This window comes from Schistocerca nitens, chromosome 12, assembly GCF_023898315.1.
Source record: "Schistocerca nitens isolate TAMUIC-IGC-003100 chromosome 12, iqSchNite1.1, whole genome shotgun sequence".
NCBI classification, from domain to species: domain Eukaryota; kingdom Metazoa; phylum Arthropoda; class Insecta; order Orthoptera; family Acrididae; genus Schistocerca; species Schistocerca nitens.
The window spans coordinates 904,888-923,470 of record NC_064625.1 but is presented as its reverse complement, the minus strand read 5'-3'; the positions used below and the strand labels follow the sequence as shown (position 1 = coordinate 923,470).

The window sequence follows — 18,583 nt, the reverse complement described above, 5'->3', positions numbered from 1 at the left end:
TTGTATGAAGTATCAGAAATTTTGTGTTCAGATTGTGTGTTGTTGCTTAGTAAATCATTAAGGTAATTTAAAAGAAAAAAATTCTGTCTACTAATCTGACTGAAAATGATAAGAAGTTTCGGCCTTACATTAAATCGGCCAATGGATCAACTAGAGACAGGCATAGAAATGACTGCTGACAGAGATAAGAGCAAAATATTAAATTTCTCTTTCTAGAACAATTTCACTGAGGTTCCTTGTTTAAATTGTCACACAAATGTCAAAATCATAGAGACGTTGCAATACTAGAAACTAGTAGCAAAATGCAGGAAGATCTGCAAACAGTGTTTATTACGGGGATTGGCAGTTGACCCTCAACGTAAACATATGTAACACATTATACATAAATAAACAGAAAGATCCATTATTTTAAGATTACACAATCACAGAACAATCTGTGGAAGTGGTTGTATCCATTAGGTACCTGGAAGTATGCATACATTCCAATTTAAAGTTGAATGACTACATAAAAGTAGTGCCAGGCAAGGCAGATGGCAGAGTGAGGTTCTGTGGAAAAATCCTCAGTAAGTGTAGTCCGCCCACAAAGGAAATAGTGTACAGAACTCTCATTCGAACAATACTTGTACACTGGTCATCAGTTTGGAACCAGTACGAGATACAGTTGACAGAGGAAATAGAGTAGACCCAAATGAGAGAAGTGCATTTCATTTCAGCTTCATTGTGTGTGTGTGTGTGTGTGTGTGTGAGAGAGAGAGAGAGAGAGAGAGAGCTGCATCTTAATTGGTTTACTGTTAAAAATGTGAGTGTGTGTATTTCAGCAATGTTCAAACAATATACCTCGACAAAAGTCGTGGCGTACCTCTTAATATCATGTTGGACTTCCTTTTGCCCAGTGTAGTGCAGTTACTTGACACGGCATGAACCCAACTCGTGGAAGTTCCCTGCAGAAATACTGAGCAATGTTGTCTGTCATCCACAATTGCAAAAGTGTTGCCGGTACAGAATTTGTGCACGAACTGACCTCTCAGACGTCCCACAAGTGTTCGACGGAATTAGTGTTTGGCGATCTGGTGGTCAAATCGTTTGCTCGAAACGTACAGAATACTCTGTTTTGATCGCGAACAATTGTGGCCCGGTGACAGGTCGTTTTGTCATCCTTAAAATTTCTATTGTTGTTTGGGAATGCGAAGTCCACAAATGGCTGCATACCGTCTCAAAGTAGCCGAACATAAAGTGTTTTCCAGTGAACGATCATTTCAAATAAAATAGAGGACCCAGTCCCCTCGGTGTAAACACTGCCCGCAGCATTACGGAACCGTCGCCAGCTCGCACGGTGCCTCGTTTACGACGTGGGTCCTCGGCTTCGTGGGGTCCGTGTCGGACTCGAACCCTACCGTCAGCTCTTACCGACTGAAATAGGGACTCGTTTGACCGGGCCACAGTTTTCCGACCGTCTAGGGCTCGACCGATACGGTCGAGAGTCCGGGAGAGGTGCCGCAGGCGACGCCGTGCCGTCAGCGGAGGCACTCCGTCGGTCGTCTGCTGCCACGACCCGTTAGTGCCAAATTTTGCCACACTGTGCTAGCAGATAGTTCGTCGTACGTCCCGTGCCGATTTCTGCAGTTATTTTGTGCAGTGCCGCTCGTGTCTTAACACTGACGACTCTGCAGACCGCTGCTCTGTCGTTAAGTGAATTGTGTGTGGAGAGAGGTAATGCCTGAAATTTGGTATTCTTGGCACGGTCTTGACACGGTGCACCTCAGAATTTTGGATTTCAGTTTCCAGAATGTAGTTTCCCATGCATCTGGCTCCAATTACCATTCGACAATGTACGAAAAGATAGATTGCTACTAACCGTAAAGAAGACACCGTAAAGAAGTTGTGAGCAGGCGTAATTAAAAGACAGTTACGTAAAGTTTTCAGCCACAGCCTTCATCAGCAAAAGGACACACCATTCGTACACACAAGCGAGCACACATCATTCACACGTGCCCACCAACTCCAGCATATTGGGCCAGACTATAATTATTAAGTGCGATGCAAGCAGCAATGTAGATGGGTCAGGAAGGGGAAGGAATGGTAGTGTACGGGTGGGGGGGGGGGGGGGGGAGACTAATGTTCTCCGGTGTCGTGTGCAGGGTCTAGAATGCCGACAAGTGCAGCGTCAGGAGGTTGTGGGGGAGGCAGGTAGGGAAAACAGGAGCGAAAAGGGAGAGGAGCGGGCAAAGCTGGGTGGAAGCGTTAGCAGGGAGAGGACAAATAAACGGTGTTGGAGACGGGGATAGGGAGGAGACGGTAGGACAGAGGGGGTGGAGTGTGTGGGGAGAGTACGTTACCGTAGGTTGAGGCCGGGAGAATTATTGGAGCAGAGAAAAAAATTTGTCGGAAGGATAACTCGTATCTGCACGTTTCAGAAAAGCTGGTGGTGCAGGGGAGGATCCAGATAGGTCGGGTAGTAAAGCAGCCAAAGAAATAAAGTATTTTATGTTCAGCTGCAGGATGTGCTACAGGGTAACCCGTTTTGCTCTCGGCCACAGTTGGGCGGTGGCCATTTATCCTGGTGGACTGCCGGTGTTGTGCTGGTGCTGTGCAGTGTTTGCCACTGAGCTGGTAGATGACGTGGCTGCTTTCGCAGGTGGCGTGCCCCCTGGTGGGGGAGAATAAACCTGTGACAGGAGTGTAGTAGGAAGTGCCGAGTGGGTGGATTGGGCTGCTCTTGCACCTGGGTCTTCCACAGGGACACGGTTCCTGTGGAAAGGGTTTGGGCTCGGGAGTGGCACGGGGACGGACTAGGATGTCGTGAAGGTTGGGTGGGCGTCGAAAAATCGCTTTAGCGGGAATGGGAAGTATCTCGGGTAGGATGTCCTTTATTTTACGGCACGGTGATAGATAATCGGAGCCCTTGTGAAAGGTGTGGTTCAGTTGTTCCAGTCCGGGGTGGTATTGGGTGACGAAGGGAACACTCTGTTGTGGCTGGTTGCTGGAGCTGGTGGGAGGATTGGGGATGTGAGGGGAAATGGCACGGGAGATCTGTTTGTGGACTAGATCTGGGGACTAGTGCCTTTCCGTGAAGGCCCGGACGAGACCCTTAGCGTACTGAGCGACGGAGTTCGTCATTGCAGATATGTCGTCCCAGGTAGCCGGGCTATGTGGAAGGCATTTTTTTGGTGTGAAAGAGATGCCGACTGTCGAAGTGCAGATACTCGTGGTACTTTGCGAGTTTAATGTGGACAGAGGTGTGGGTGGAACCGTCGGAGAGTAATAGTTCAACATATAGGAAAGTGGCACACTTGGTTGAGGAGGACCACACGAAGTGGTTGGGAAAGGTGTCGATGTTGTGAAGGAACAAAGATAGGGTGTCCAGATCGTTTACAAATAAATTTGCAGCACAACCGTGGCCACTCATATACGGCACCCTCCTATGTCGACCCAAAACGCCGAACCTCTAGTCTGGTTCAGGTCGATAGATAATATCTTCACGATCTGTAGTCTGGGCCGAGACTTGCTGTCTTCATTCCTTCACGACCTCAACACCTTCCCTCCCATCTACTTCAAGTGGTCCTCCTCAACCCAGCGTGCCACATTTCTAGATGTTGACCTCGCCCTGTCGGATGGCTCCATCTGCTCCTCTGTCCACATTACTCACTAACCGACAACAGTATCTGCATTTCGACAGCTGTCATACCTTTTACACCAAAAAATGGCTTCTATAGAGCCCGGTCACCCAGGGACAGCATTTCTGCAGGGAGAAGAACTCCCTTGCTCAATACGCTGAGGGTCTCACCGAGGCCTTCGCAGGTGGGCACTGACCCCCAGACCTAATCCGCAAACAGATCTCCTGTGCCAGTTCTCCCCACACCCCCAGTCCTCCCACCACCCCCAAGAGCCGGCCACAAAGTAGTGTTCCCTTCATCACCCAGTACCACCTCGGACTGGAAAAACTGAAACGCATACTTCACCGGGTCTTCGACGACCTGTCACCGTGCCCTGAAGTACGCACATCCTACGGGAGACGCTTCCTACCCCTCCTAAAGTGGTGTCGCGTCACCTACCCGACCTCCACAGCATCCCAGTCTATCCCTGTGCGACTCCCAATCCTAACCTCTCGACACGAGGATCGTATCCTTGTGAGAGATCCGGGTGCAAATCCTGCCCTATCCGTCTACCCGGCACTTCCTATTCCGGCCCTGTCGCAGGCTTATCCTATCCCGTCTAGGGATAGACCCCCAGTGAAAGCAGCCGTCTCATTTAACAGCTCTGCTGCAATCGTTGCACAGCTTTTTATGTTGCTATGACTGCCAACCAGCTGTCCACCAGGATGAACGGCCACCACCAAATTGGCCGAGAGCAAAGCAGATCACCCTGTGCCACATCGTGCAGCCGAACATAACGTGCGTGATTTCAAATGCCTGCTTCACTACCCGAACCGCGTGGTTCCCTCACTCCGTCACCAGCTTTTCTGAACTGTGCAGTTGGGACATATCCTTACAACACATTCTGGCCCCGAGGTATGAGAACATACTGTCCCCACACCCTCCGGCCAGCAGTTTTCACCTCCTCTGTTCTATCGTCTCCTCCTCATTCTCGTTTCCCACCCTGTTTGTTTGCCCTCCTTCTACCAGTGCACCTGCCCGTTTTTCCCCCGCTCCTCTTTTTTCGCTCCTTTTCCCCCCCTCTCTTTTCACCACAACCTCCTGACACTGTGCTTGTTGGACCCTTTACGTCGAGATGCACCGACTGACGAGGTGAATTCTCTGCAGGATGGCGAAACTGAGGAACTACTGCGGAGCTCGAGAGCCTTGCACCGACACGTGGCGGGGCTGCGGTCCTTCCTGGAAAGCGTCCTGTCCGACGAGGCGGGAGCAGGACGTGTGGATCTGCCCGACTGTCCCGAAATGGAGGAGCCTTCGGTTAGGCAGGTGAGTATAAGATGAATAAATTTTGGTGGCAATAAGTCGGTAGGGAGAGGTGGGGGGGGGGGGGATATTGCGGGTAAGTGTGACACTTTGGCAGTTGGCAGGTTTAGACCCTAGTTTACTTGGTTGTATTATGAGCTTCTTTATTTGTGAGACTGGTTCAAAATATGAGATAATGAGTCCTTTGTCAGAAAAGGTTTATTTGAGTAATTGAGAAGTTGCACACGGCTAATGAGACACAGTTAAGCCTTAGGTTTCCACAATTGTTGAAGCATTTGTTCCCTCAGTGAACCGATCTGCCGTAACTGGCACGAAGGAAAGTGGTATCCGGGTCTGGGAGCCACCTGACGACAGCTTCACGAGTGTCGGCATCCGTCCCAGAGTGGTGAGCCAGTAGATGCTTCTCTTAACAGTCGGAGATGGAAATTGCTAGGATGGAGGTCTGGGATGGACAGTGTGTGTTCCAATGCAAATTGTCAGAAGTGCCGAACCGAATCACCCGTATCGGAGGTCGTACGCAGTTAAGTATTGTTACGGGACCACGTGACACCGGTAAAAGTAATCTCGGTCATTCCTTTAGTAGCTTACTGCAGCTTTTTCAGTGTCTGTAGCATTTGTGGATTCTACACGCGTGAGCAAATCTACCAGTAGTATGATCCAGATGTTACAATATCTTGCCATTTTGAGCATCTTACGGAGGAAGGTGGAGAGTCTCTGTAACACTGATATTTTCTCTGTCTCACGTGTCATGCACCTCAGTTTTCTTCCCTGTGATAATGTGCTGTAGGAACAGAACTCCCTCCACTTGGAACCGCATTTCTCTTCAGAGAGTTACTGTAGTACCCAGTCGGGACACATCTACTGTAGTCCAGTGTGTTGTGTGTAAATCCCACTACACAGCCAGTGGAGACATGAGGTTTTGTGTGAACTGCCTGCCACAAATGCTACAGTACACTCAGATTGACTCCTCAACATCGCACACGATATTGCCTGAGATGAAACATCTCACCCACCCTGACCTTTGCTCTTCTTACATATTTGTTCTTTATTAAAATCCTGGCCCACATCCATTTTTATGACATTTCACTCACACTGTAAACTTCAATTAGTTTTCAAGGAATTGCAGTCTCTCGTATCTGTACTTAAGTGCACTGGTAAAGCTACCTCTTTGGTGTTCAAAAACTTTGGTCATCTGTTCTATCTAGCCTGGAAATTAATTTGTTGGAGCTTTCATTACTTTACTTATTGAACCACCTTGTATTTGTTTATCCCTGAGAAATCATAAACATTACATTAATTGTTACTGGCTATTTAACGGAAACTTAAGAAGTTGATAAATGGAAGTGCTTTAACCCGAAACGGAGTAGTAGTTTGCTAATGTTTTTATATACACAGGCACAGCTAGTCTAACAGACATTTGAGATTTAATTATGACGACAGGTATTCGGTCTGACGTGAGGTACTGGAATACGAGGGCACTGATGTAAATGTGGCACGTGACAGTAATGTAACTCGTCTGGCTGCATCCGTCTTAGCTGATCCCAGTTCAGTCAAATAGTGGGATATCGGAGATGTAACAAACGCGAGCATTCGGTCAGTTCTAACCGTTTGCAGATCTGTGCTCGTGCCGTGTCAGACATCGCAACAGTAGAGGTATGAATAATTGCACAAGTCTAAATATCAAATGCTGTGGAATGGTGTTTCAAAGCCTCTGGAGGGCATAAAGGCAAGTGGACGTCTTTGTGCGTGTGGTGACAGTATTTTCTGCCCAGTTGAGAAGCCGTCCAAAACTACACTAGTTGGTGACGATTTTCTGATACGGTATTGGAATATGTTTGAGAAGAATAAGGGGTAATTTTTTTTATGGAATTTAGGGCTTGATGTCATTTACCACCAGTGATTCATCACAAATGATATTTATACGACAGCTAAGTTTTTATGGTAGATTAAGGAAGTGACATGCCAGGATAACCTTTGAGGGCACAGCCTGTTGTGTATGTAAACAAATCATAGTCTGAGAGAGTGATGATGGGATACGTTGCTGCATTCACTCTTTACAACAGTCCTTGTAATTATTCTCGTTTACTTACCTGTATTAAGTAACTAAGATGTTCGGAATCAGATCTTAGAATAAGATTTAAAGAAATTGATGGAAGTCAGTTAATGTACTAGGATGAGTTATTGTTCTTACTATCTCAGATACTATCATTGTTGGAGAGCTGCAAATACTTGGCACAACGAATGAAGATTTCTGCTGGCAGTTGCATTTCTATCTCTAGGTCACAATATTTTCTAGCGTGAAGTATGTAGTTGAAATGTGTTTCTAGATTCGAGCGACCTTTGTAACTTATCCGATGGGAACATTTTAATAAGTGAAGTGCAGAGATAATCCTTAGAATGTGCTTTTTTAATGACTGATTTTATTTTTAGTCATAATTATCATAGAATTGGATACAGTTCTGCCAATAATGGAAGTTTCTTGAAACCGTCGCAGAAGTCTGTGCTGTTCTGGCAACTGGCCTCGCACTGTTCTCGGGACCTCACTAGCTGCGAAGTTTTGCCCCGCAGGTCGTCTTCCCTTACCGGCATAACACGGAAGTCGGGTGCCACCGAGTGAGAACTGTGCAAAGGAACAGTGCTCGGTGATGACCTTCGGTCTCTGAAGTTATGCTGTGGTGCCATTTGAAGTGCACGGTCTGTCATTGATGTGCTGCCAAAAAATATTTCCCTTTCCCTTTCGCACTCTGGTCAGTTGTCACACTGTAGTTCACAGCTTTGTGACGTGCCTCTCCACGGTCGAGGAAATTGGCAGGGGTAAGACCGTTCGTGTCCTGAGACACTGATACCCAGACTTTCCCAGCCGGATATTACCTAGAGTTTCTTTTCGTGGCACGAGCCTACGTCTCGACATTCCACGGACTGACGTTTTATCTTCAGTTTGTATAGGTGTACTAGTGTTCCGTCTCTAGTCGTAACTGAAGGCAGAAAGGCATCACCTCCATTCGTTTTATGTGAGAAGACATCCCACTAACTTCAGAGAGTGTGCACTTTTATTTCGGGTATCATTCGCAGATCTTCTTAAGATAGAGCAAAGCGGCAGTGTGACCTCCGTATCGTTGTGAAATGCCAGTTGTACTCACAGTTTTTCACAGGGAGCTACGAATGTAGTTCCAAATGGGTCTGTTGACATTTTGCTCGCACAATTCAGTGGTTGCACCATCGAACGTCAAACTCCCGTCCGTCACACGAGACGGAACATTCCTACCTAGCCGTATTCGAACTTACTGCACGGACGACAGTGTCTTCACGTCGATGCAGTTTCCACAGACGGCCTCAAACAAATTTTGTCGGGCTCAACACTTACGCTGTCGAGAATTTGGTGACAGCACGCCACTCGAATCGCACCGACTGACCGACCGTCCGTGTAGGGTTCGATTCTTTACTCTGTAAAGACAGCAACTGCTCATTGCTGTGGCTTCCTGACAACTGCTACTGTGAAGGAGTTCTAGTGAAGAGCCTCTCCTGTTCCTGCTGTCATCCGCTGAAGACTCGCCTCCCATTTTTCTGCAGTTATTGTGATTACGAAATAGCACCTTTCCAGAACCACTGCCTATACAACTGAAAACTGTTAAGAGATTCGGCAGTGACTCTACAGACCGATGAAAACCTAGTGAAAAACTAGAAAAATAATGTCCTTGTGAGCAGAGCTTTAACGGATTTACTTCTACATCTACACGACCACTTACGTTGTCGGTGGAGCATTCGTCGCACCACTTTGACTCCTCCTCCAACTTTCTGCTCCTGAACAGCTACACGGGAAAAATGGACAGTTGAATCTACCTGTGGTAGCTCTGATCTCTCACATTTTATTAAAGTGATAATTTCTCCCCGTGCAGGTGGAAGACGACAAAATAATTTTGCACCTAGAGGAGAAAGTTTGTGATTGAAGTTTTGTGAAAAGATCTCGTCGCAACAGAAAAGCCTACATTTTAATGACTGCCCTGCCAACTAACGTATCATATCCGTGACACTCTCTCTCTCCTATTATGCGAAAATACAAAATGAGGTACCCTTCTGTGAACTTTCTCGCGAGTCCTATTTTGTAAAGATCCCACACTGCACAAGAAAGAATCCTGTAGAGGACACATTTGTAATGTAGGCAGTATTATAGAAATGTTCTAAGTGTTTTATCAGCAAAACAGTTTTCAGTTTGCCTTCTCCACAATATCTTCTATGCGAAGGGTGCAATTTGTGTTTACAGTAATTGTAATCCCTAAGTATTTAATAGAATCAGCAACTTTTAATTTTGTATTATTTATTGTGTAACCGAAATTTAAGATTCTTTTTAGTACAATTTCGGGTGATGTCTTATACTTACCACCGACTTTAAACGTGTATTTTGTCCAACATATCGAGGGTAGATTGACATCGTCACCGACTGTAGCCGTACGAGTCGTCTACTCGTTCTAAATGACTCAAATTTTCCTCGAACCTGTTGACGACATTGTTATCTGAATCGGGGTTCATTAAAGGAATCAATTATTAATTTATTGTGGTTTGTCAAGTACTAACTCTCACCAACTACTACTTCAAATTCACTGAAAGAGAAAACTACCTGCAGTGACAAATGTGCCACCACTGACAAAATTTAATCTATCCGTTCTGAACACTATTAGCTCCTTGTTAAAATCTTCAGCTGAACTTATCTCCAGCTGTTGGCAGCTATTTCAGCTCCAGTGTTTTCTATTATCACATGTAGCTCTGGTTCTTTCCCGAGACAGCTACAACAATACAAGTATAATCCTGTTGTTTCCTAGACCTACCGTCATCCTGTGTTTGACTTACACCCTTTGAGACTGAAGCCACATTTGTTCTTTGCCGAGACCCCTACGTAAAAAATGACCAGTCGACACCGCACATCCGCCACTACCCGGGTAGCTGCCTCCCGTGTATAAAGGACGCACAGTCTGTTAAGCAGATCCCGACACCTCTTCACTCTGTGCTGCATTTAGAGGAATTTGCAGCGTCGGTACTTGCAGCACTGTCTACCCCTCGACTCGGCTCCGTACGTGGTCTGCAGTCAGCCCTGTCAACAGTGCTACAGATGGCAAGCTTCACCTTCATCCTGCAAGCAATACTACTTGTGTATATCACAGAAGTACAATATTTTTGTTAACATTGATGGGACTGTTTGCTTCCTTACTTCACGATACCTAAACTGTTGCATAACATTGTACAAAAATTGTCATACAGTGATTTTTTCATTCCTGTTCCTGATGAAGTTGACATACTTCTGGGAGTGTTTAGTCTTATTGGCCCTATGTTCTTACAATTGCATTAATCCAACACAGGGTGTATCTACTCCGGGAAAAACCCGGGAATTTTTTTATCCCAGAGAAGACGTGGAAAAGCTTGGGAATTTTGTAGAATTCCGGGAATTTTTCATTGTTTTAGTTTTTAGTTACTTTTTGTCATTTTTACTGGTAAGAACTGATAAACAGCAAAATATGAAAAACTTTAGGACAAAGACTATGAAATACTTCATAACAGGAAATTGCTTCACACTAGCACGATGTCACAATTGTTTACATTAAGTTTGTTTTGAGCAGTTGCCAGCAGGCTCGTGCGCATGCACAGTTGAGTTGCATACGAGCATTACCTTCTCCCACTTACGGCTACTCGAAGTGGGGCTGCAGCAGTAGCAAGAAGCAGTCACGCTACACAGAAAAATTTTTCTGGCGCACCCGAGCTGCCAGTTTCGTGCGTGCACAGAGCAGTCTGGATTTAGTGGGGAGGGGGATAGTTATCCGTGTTTATATTTAGTGATTTTGCTGTTTCCTGATGTCCTATTTCCTCTTCGTTTACAGTTCACATGTCAAGTGAAAACAAAATGGATTTCTGTAGCCTGGAGCTATCAAGTGGGTTAAAATACATACACATAATAATTGAAAGCTAAAATATGTTATTAGTTTGTTTTCTGATTTTCTTTTATTTCCACATTTTTGGCAGTCGAGCATTAATCACCTTGTACAACAATGAAGTTACTTGTCGGTTTGCTAAATAAATGTGGCATTTATTAATCTTTTCCACAGGTGCAGTTAATTTATGAGAAACAAAGTATTTCATTCCACACTGTTGGCCAGTTTCAACTGTTCACTGAATTAAAAGTGCACATTTTCATCTTCTGGCACGTATGGCATTATGCCATAATTAAGAATCGAATGTGAGGCAATACAGTACTGGTACTCAAAGAAAATTTGCATTCCGAAAAGTGCACTGAAAAGCTTAATATCAGGTTGGGGCCTACTTCATTGTGAATCTGGATATATGAATGTATCCTTTAAGCCAAATTATGCATTTTAGTATGGTTTATCAAATTCCTATGCTCTTTTTTTTATGTCATGTAAGATCTCTTAATGCTCAATGTGTACAAACATATGGGCTTTCTAAGTCATCGTAGCTACCTACGCGCAGTAATGCCTGTTCTCTGGCAGTCCCTGGCAGCTGCTGAAACGAACCCATGTCTAGGAGGTCGTGGGAAAATATTGTGAATGGTTCTTCGAAAAGCATTATTTTCAAAGAAATTTTCTTTTACGCGAGATGAACTATGTTATATGTAAGAATGTGCAATGGATTTCTTAAATCTCAGAGTATTTGACTCTCATTTAAAACTTAAAACATTCAGGACCAGCTACTCAGAATAATTTTGAGCCCAGAAGACCAGACATTAATGTCTTGTTTAAAATTTTACTGGCACATTTTTGTGATGTATCTTAAAGTGTAAGACACACAAAAAAGACCAATATAATATGTGAAAGTTTAGCTTTTCTTGTAGCTACACTAAGTACATTAATTTAAACCATTAACTTTTCCTATTTGTGCGTCCACACTACATAAGTGATGTTGCTATTGGCTGACTACATCACATGTGCTGTACTCTATCTGCTGTGATTGGCTTAAAATAGCTCGTGGCAATTCTGTTTCAGTGCTTCGGAAACAAACTTGCTGTGTTTGGTGGAATCCGAATTTATACTTTCGTGATGGGAAAATATGCAGCGTACATGTTGCTGCACATCAAAGATCTTTCCAAAACACACATTCCTCCTCCCCCCCCCCCCCTCCCCTTGTTTTCTAAAGTGCCGGGAAGTTCTCGCTGGTGTATAAAACCTTTACTAGTCAAAGGATTGATGTTTTTACACCTCCGAGGGAAAGTACACTGTTTCTTATCATGGAAAAAGTGTATTTTTGCCTTGGAAGAAGTGTATTTTCATGTGGGGGCTGGAGTGCTTTTTTATCCAGGAAAAATCCGGGGATTTATTTATTTTTTGTCAGAGAGTATACACCCTGTAACATTTCGCGATAACTATAGTATTTGTGCCATTGTCAACGTATGTCTAGTGTTTTACCACATTGCTGAAAGTTGTTTTGTTTGATATTTTATTTTCTGTATTTACAATTATAATGTAGTGTGATATGTGATAAGTCATTTAATGCTTTCAGATGTTGGCTCCAAGCAGACATATTGCAGAGAAAAGAGAAGAACTGAAAGTTCATGAGGAATACCCCGATGCCTTCTTACCAGATCACATCCTGGCATCACTGGATAAGTGTGTGCGAATGCTGTCCAATAAGACAAATGATCAGCAATGCTAGATCTTTTGTAGAGCTGCGTAGATCTTTTGTAACGTGAGTGGGTAGATATGTGTGTGTGCTACATATGGAAAGTTGTTACACGAGATAGATATCGTGCAGTGAAAGATCTATGCAGATCGACAAAACATTCGTCTTGCATTTCTCCACGTATTTTAAAATAAGAGCAAAAAACCTCCATTATGGTTATTTTATCATGTGTATATTGCTTTATGATCTTCAAAGAGAATGTTAGCTTTTAAAAGTGAATTTATGGAGTTTCTCTATTGCTGCCAGTTAACAGCATAAAATCTAAACAAAAAAAAAGCCTTATCCAAGAAACGGAGATAAAACGTGGCAGTGCTCTGTTTTTTGTTTAGCCATATGTTTTGTGGGTGTGCGCGTGTGGGCGTGTGTGCGTGTGTGCGGGTGCGGGTGTGGGTGTGCGTGTGTGGGTGTGCGTGTGCGTGCGCATCTCTTTGCTACTTTATTGATTTGGTGTTTATTGATTAGTAAAGATGATTTTTGCATAAGGAGGTTTGCTTTGTCTTTCCTTTTTGTCTGGCATGTCTCCCTCCTCCTGAAAACAAAGCCCTGACCTTCCACATAAGTTGACAGAACATCACAAAAAAAGTTATTGTGGCCTTCACGCAAACTAAAAAGGTGTGTAAATATGGAGGATCATTTTCAAAGCAGGTTTGTAGTGTAGCAAAGTATGTCTTTCCTTAATATTTTTAACAATGGAGGAAATTACGAAGAGGGTTTTGTCTCATTGAGAACTGTGATAGGTTCTTCTTTTAAGGGGACACAGTTGCGAGGGAACTCCCATAAGGAATCAATGCTAAACCGAGCAAATGTCAGGTACACTTTCTGAAGTAACTAATGGAGATAAAGACCTGATACTTTTACAGTGTACAGCTGAAACATCATTCTCAAATCACATAAAAAATGGTTAATGTATTTTATATATTTCATGAGTAATCATTTTTTGTTCTATAAGACAAAAAATTAAAACTTTTCTAAACACCTTGGAGCTTGTAAATCTGTTCTTTTTATCACTACTGGTCTATTTTTTTATCTAATTAATCATCGTTGTATTAACAAGAGATACTGCAAGTCTGATGTCTGTAGCAGTCATAGTTTTTGAGAAAAGTGTACCAAAAGGTCAAAAAATGTAGTTTTGAGAAAAGTGGTATTAAAGTTTTACATGCAAGAAAGTAATGTACAATGTCATACAGACACACTTTTAAAACATTCCAGGGCTATACTGTGGCTCAGCTTCTTGATCTTTATCTTCTTTTCTTTGATCTTCTGGCTATCCTGGCCTCCTTGGTTGCATTTCCTGCAGAAATATCAGCATAACGGATACGGTCCATGTCAATCTTTTTCAGTCCCCTTTCAGTATTGATACCATCCTTTGTTCCCAAGAGTCTTAATACATCAGTCTTCTTTGACACACCAGCATTGAAGCACATCACTGCATCATGAACACCAAATTTTAGTGTTTCTTTTCTAACGAAAACAGTTTTTGGTAGCCTTGTCCAAATGACAGAATTCAAACTTTCATTTGGGTTTTGAGTTTTTCCATGGAAACACTTTTTCAAGAGCTCTTGTTGGCTAAGGTCTCTGAAAATGGGTTTCACAGCTAGCAGGATGTTTTCTGGAATTGAATGTTCGTGCTTGTAGCTGGAAGATGTAGCTGGGTTGTTGAATTTGCACCAGCTGTCAGGTCCCCGTGGGCAAAGGTTATGTTGTGGTTCCTCATCTGTTGAAATTTTATGAAAGACTATAGCCCAGATGGCTCTCCTCATTGCCTCTACATTGTTGCAGTTATTTCTAATGACCATACCATAATAAGTCTGGATCCGGTCTATTTCAGCCTTTGTCAGGCCCCCTTTACCACCTAACTTTTTTCCTTACATATCTTTAGAAGTCGTGATCCTATTCTTTTCTGTACATGTCCTATACATTCCAGTTTATTAATTTTGACTCTAGGCCCATAAGGTTTATCTTCTACCACTTTCTGATAAGCCTTACTGTCCCCGTCCCCAAGATAGTCTGTATAGAGGATACCTCTTGACTGCACAGACCTTTTGAAAATGTTAGCAACACCAGCCACTTCCATGCCTCCACTAGAACCATCATAGTCTTTTTTGCACACATGTTGTATAGTGGGAATTTTGCTACAGATGTCACAGAACTTAGTAATAATTATAGTAATAATTTCAGTATCCAGAACCTTCCCAGTATCAAAAGAAGTTGCTGACACAATGCCATTTAGGGATGTATGCCCACGTTTCTGCCAACTGCCATCAAAACCAGCAGAAATTTGTCTCGGGTCAGATTTCGTATCATTCAACTGAACTGCTTCTTTGGCTGCTTTCAACATTGTAGATTCACTTACCTCAGCTACAACTGCACCAATAGTCTTGTTGTAAACATCAAACTTTCTTGGAGGTGGAGGAATGTTCATCAATGCACAAAGAACAGCACCTGCACTTCGCCCTTTTCCAATAGATCTAAGTGCCTACACTAATCTTATATTGTTTTCATACAATCTGCTTCTTGTTATGTGGTATGACATTGTACTGGCAGTACAGCTACATTCCAAACATGTCAAAACTAAATTACAAACAATTCCCTTGGCTTTCACCACATCTTCTTGCAAAGTAACGTTTCCACCACAGTTTTTACAATTTGCGTGTTTTTCGATAAGTTCACGTAATAACCTCATGGAGATCAGAATGTTTGTGTCAGTAACAACAGAAACACTGTTCCCACCACATATTGCATTGCCACGCATTTGAGAGGCACTTGAAAAACCGGCAGCACCTAGAAGCTTCTTGCTTGAAGCACTGACACTCGCACTGACTTCACTTCCAATATTATTTTCTGCCCTCTGTTCAAAACTAGCAGTTTCGCGGTTTATTTTTACACATTTATTTCCACGAAACTTAGGCTTATATCCAAACTTCCCTATTCTACCCATTGTGTTATAACGTTTCACAAAATCATTACATTTGTATCACCAAAACGTAAACAACTAGGATGAAGAAACTGACAAACGATAGTCGACAATGCAGACAGGCTGGCAAACATCAGAATAACAATTCTGTCTTGCAACCCAAATAAAGAGTATTTATATCCAACGAACATAAATGATTGTTGTACTGTAGTCAATGCTGACTACTGTGCAAGACAGCAAAAATGGACGTGGCGCTAGTTACCATGCTTCACGAACAAATTAATAACTCCGGATCTAATGATCAGATTTGTATGAACCAAACGGCATTTTGTAGCCAAATAATTGGAGCATAGATTAAAACTAAAAAAAAAAATAGATTTTTTTGAGCCTGTTCGCGACTGTGTCCCCTTAATACAAGAGTAAATGGATACATGAGTGACAGAGGGATTTGAGTATGTTACAGACTGTCACAACTGTTTAAGAAATAATAGTGACTGTCATTTTGAAAGTGAACTCTGATATGGGAAATGGAGAAGCGTAGTCAGATATTAAAGAGCTCTGAGGAGGGTTCCACCAGAAGTTACTCAACAGGTTTGGAGGCCGACCTGGTAACCGTCACGAAATTGAGTGTGTACCAGGTTTGAACCCTTGACAAGCGGCCAGTGTAACAGTGTTAAATGCACAGCCACAGAGTTAAGTGCTCGAGGAAGGTACTTTGCCTGTAGACTCGAAGAAACACATCTCAAACGCTTGCGAAGAATGTTAGTCTGAGCATGCTGCAGGTGAGAAGAATTGTAAATGATAAATGGGACATTCTGAACTGAAACAAAAATTAGTTACACTAGTATTTTGAGGACTGCTCAATGCATCTAATTTCCAGTAACCACAATGAGTATCTTTTGTAAAAAGTTCTTATTAGCAGGAGAACCAGATTAAATAGCTGTTAAACAAATATGAGATTGTGTACATCTGTAAAGTTGTGGTTTCTTAAATGTATGTTGATTGAGTGTGGTGCAGCATGTTAGGATCTTTATTAGTAAATGCAGTGCCGATGTGAAGTGTCATTGTGAGGTGGGTGGATTATCTGCATTCTAAGACATGGTGAGCCATTTATTAAAGATTAAATTAGCTTCTTGCTGATGTAGTCACTAGCACAGGGCTTAACAACTGGCCAGTTTTGAGCGCGAGTACTCGCAACTGCTCAGGCACGTGCTCACGAGCAGGTGCAAGGTCGGGGAGTAGGGAGGGAGGGGAAATGCGCGCGCACGTTTGAATAGGGCCGCAGCTTGCCTATTGAAATTGCGATGACTGTGTAATGTTTAAAGTATTACGATCAGCTCTAACAGTCACTTTGCTGGTTAAGAATCGTGTCAAGTCGCCGTTGTGTAACCCCAACCATGCCTCCGCAGTTGGGAGGAATTGTATCTGTTTACAGAAAAAGATGGTGTTGCAAAATGTTTAGTATGTCACAAAACGCTGAATTCCTTTCGGAAATTTAATTTGCAGCGACATTATATGTCGTACCACGCGAAAGACTACGGAAGTGGAAAATGTGATGGACCAGATCGTGCACAGGAAGTTATTAAACTTAAAAGAAAGCTATCCGAAGAAGATCTGGACGAAGAAAAATAAACTGAGGCAGCTCTCAGACTGAGTTACAAAATTGCTTACAAAATCCCTGCGCCCCTTCACTGATGGCGATTTAATAAAAGAATGTTTGGTAGTTGCAGCGGAACATTTGTGTCCATCTCAAGTTGAACAGTTTCGGATTTGCCATTATCTAACATGACTATTATGCGTCGCATACAGGACATGGCAGGCGACGTCCACAGCCAGCTTGCAAATATCTGTAAAGATTTTATGGCTTATTCAATAGCTCTGGACGAAAGTGTTGATATCACTGGAACAGCGCAACTTGCCATATTTATTAGAGGTGTTAAAAGAGATCTTCAGGTGAGGGAGGAGCTCCTCGATGTAGTAGCCATGAAGAAAACTACAACCGGAGATGATATTTTAAGTAGTATTGAAGAAAGTGTTGAAAATATAGGATTGTCGTGGAATTCTTTAGTTTCAGTGTCTACAGACGGTGCACCAGCGATGACAGGGAAAAAATCACGTTTCGTTGCGCTGTTGAAGCAGAAAATGCAAAAACTGACCATGCCGAATGAAATATGGGGCGTTTACTGTGTGATCCACCGGGAAAACTTATGTGCAAAGAGTATCACTCTAAAAAATGTAACGAGTGTTGTTGTTCGTACAACCAATTATATAAGGAAGCATGGGCTACAACACAGGCAATTTAAAAGCTTTCTTGAGGATGTAGAAAGCCAGTGTGGCAGCCTGCCTTATTACAGCGAGGTCCGCTGGCTTAGTCGTGGCGAATTATTAAATCGATTTTTTTGCCTATTAGATGAGATAAATATGTTCATGGAAATAAATAACGTGTGTTCCTGAATTGAAAGAGCCTTCATGGAAATGTGATCTCGCATTCTTAGCAGATTTAACTAGCCATCTGAATGCTTTGAACATTTCACTACAAGGTAAAGATCTGCTAATTACTCATTTCATAGATCGAATACGAGCTTTTAAAATGAAATTGACACATTTGGGTGAGTCAGCTCGAAACTGGAAATCTAGCTCATTTTCCTTAATTATCATCTATGCAAAATGTTCACAAAGACTGTGAACATTATTCCCATAGTTTAGTTGCCCTTAAGGAAGAATTTGATCAACGCTTTCAAGATCTGACAGCACTAGACAGTGATTTTGATCTGTTCTCCTCTCCATATTCAGCGAATATTGAAGAGATTCGTCCTGAGCTGCAACTAGAAATTATTGACCTGCAGTGTGACAGGGAATGGTTCAAATGGCTCTGAGCACTATGGGACTTAACATCTTAGGTCATCAGTCCCCTAGAACTTAGAACTACTTAAACCTAACTAACCTAAGGACAGCACACACGTCCATGCCCGAGGCAGGATTCGAACCTGCGACCGTAGCAGTCGCGCGGTTCCGGACTGAGCGCCTAGAACCGCGAGACCACCGCGGCCGGCAGTGACAGAGAATACAGAGA

General features: G+C 43.1%; 1 protein-coding gene across 6 annotated transcripts in view; it reads left to right on the top strand.

Moving 5' to 3' along the window:
- LOC126215124 (uncharacterized) overlaps nt 1–13,005 on the top strand; it is a 60,396-nt gene extending 47,391 nt beyond the window's left edge. For all 6 annotated transcript variants that reach the window (XM_049941784.1, XM_049941785.1, XM_049941786.1 and 3 more), the window contains 2 exons: nt 4,761–4,919; nt 12,417–13,005. In XM_049941784.1, the coding sequence (XP_049797741.1) occupies nt 4,761–4,919; nt 12,417–12,569 (312 nt within the window). In that variant the 3' untranslated portion in view covers nt 12,570–13,005. The remainder of the gene's footprint in view (nt 1–4,760; nt 4,920–12,416) is intronic.
- Nucleotides 13,006–18,583: the final 5,578 nt, after the last annotated feature.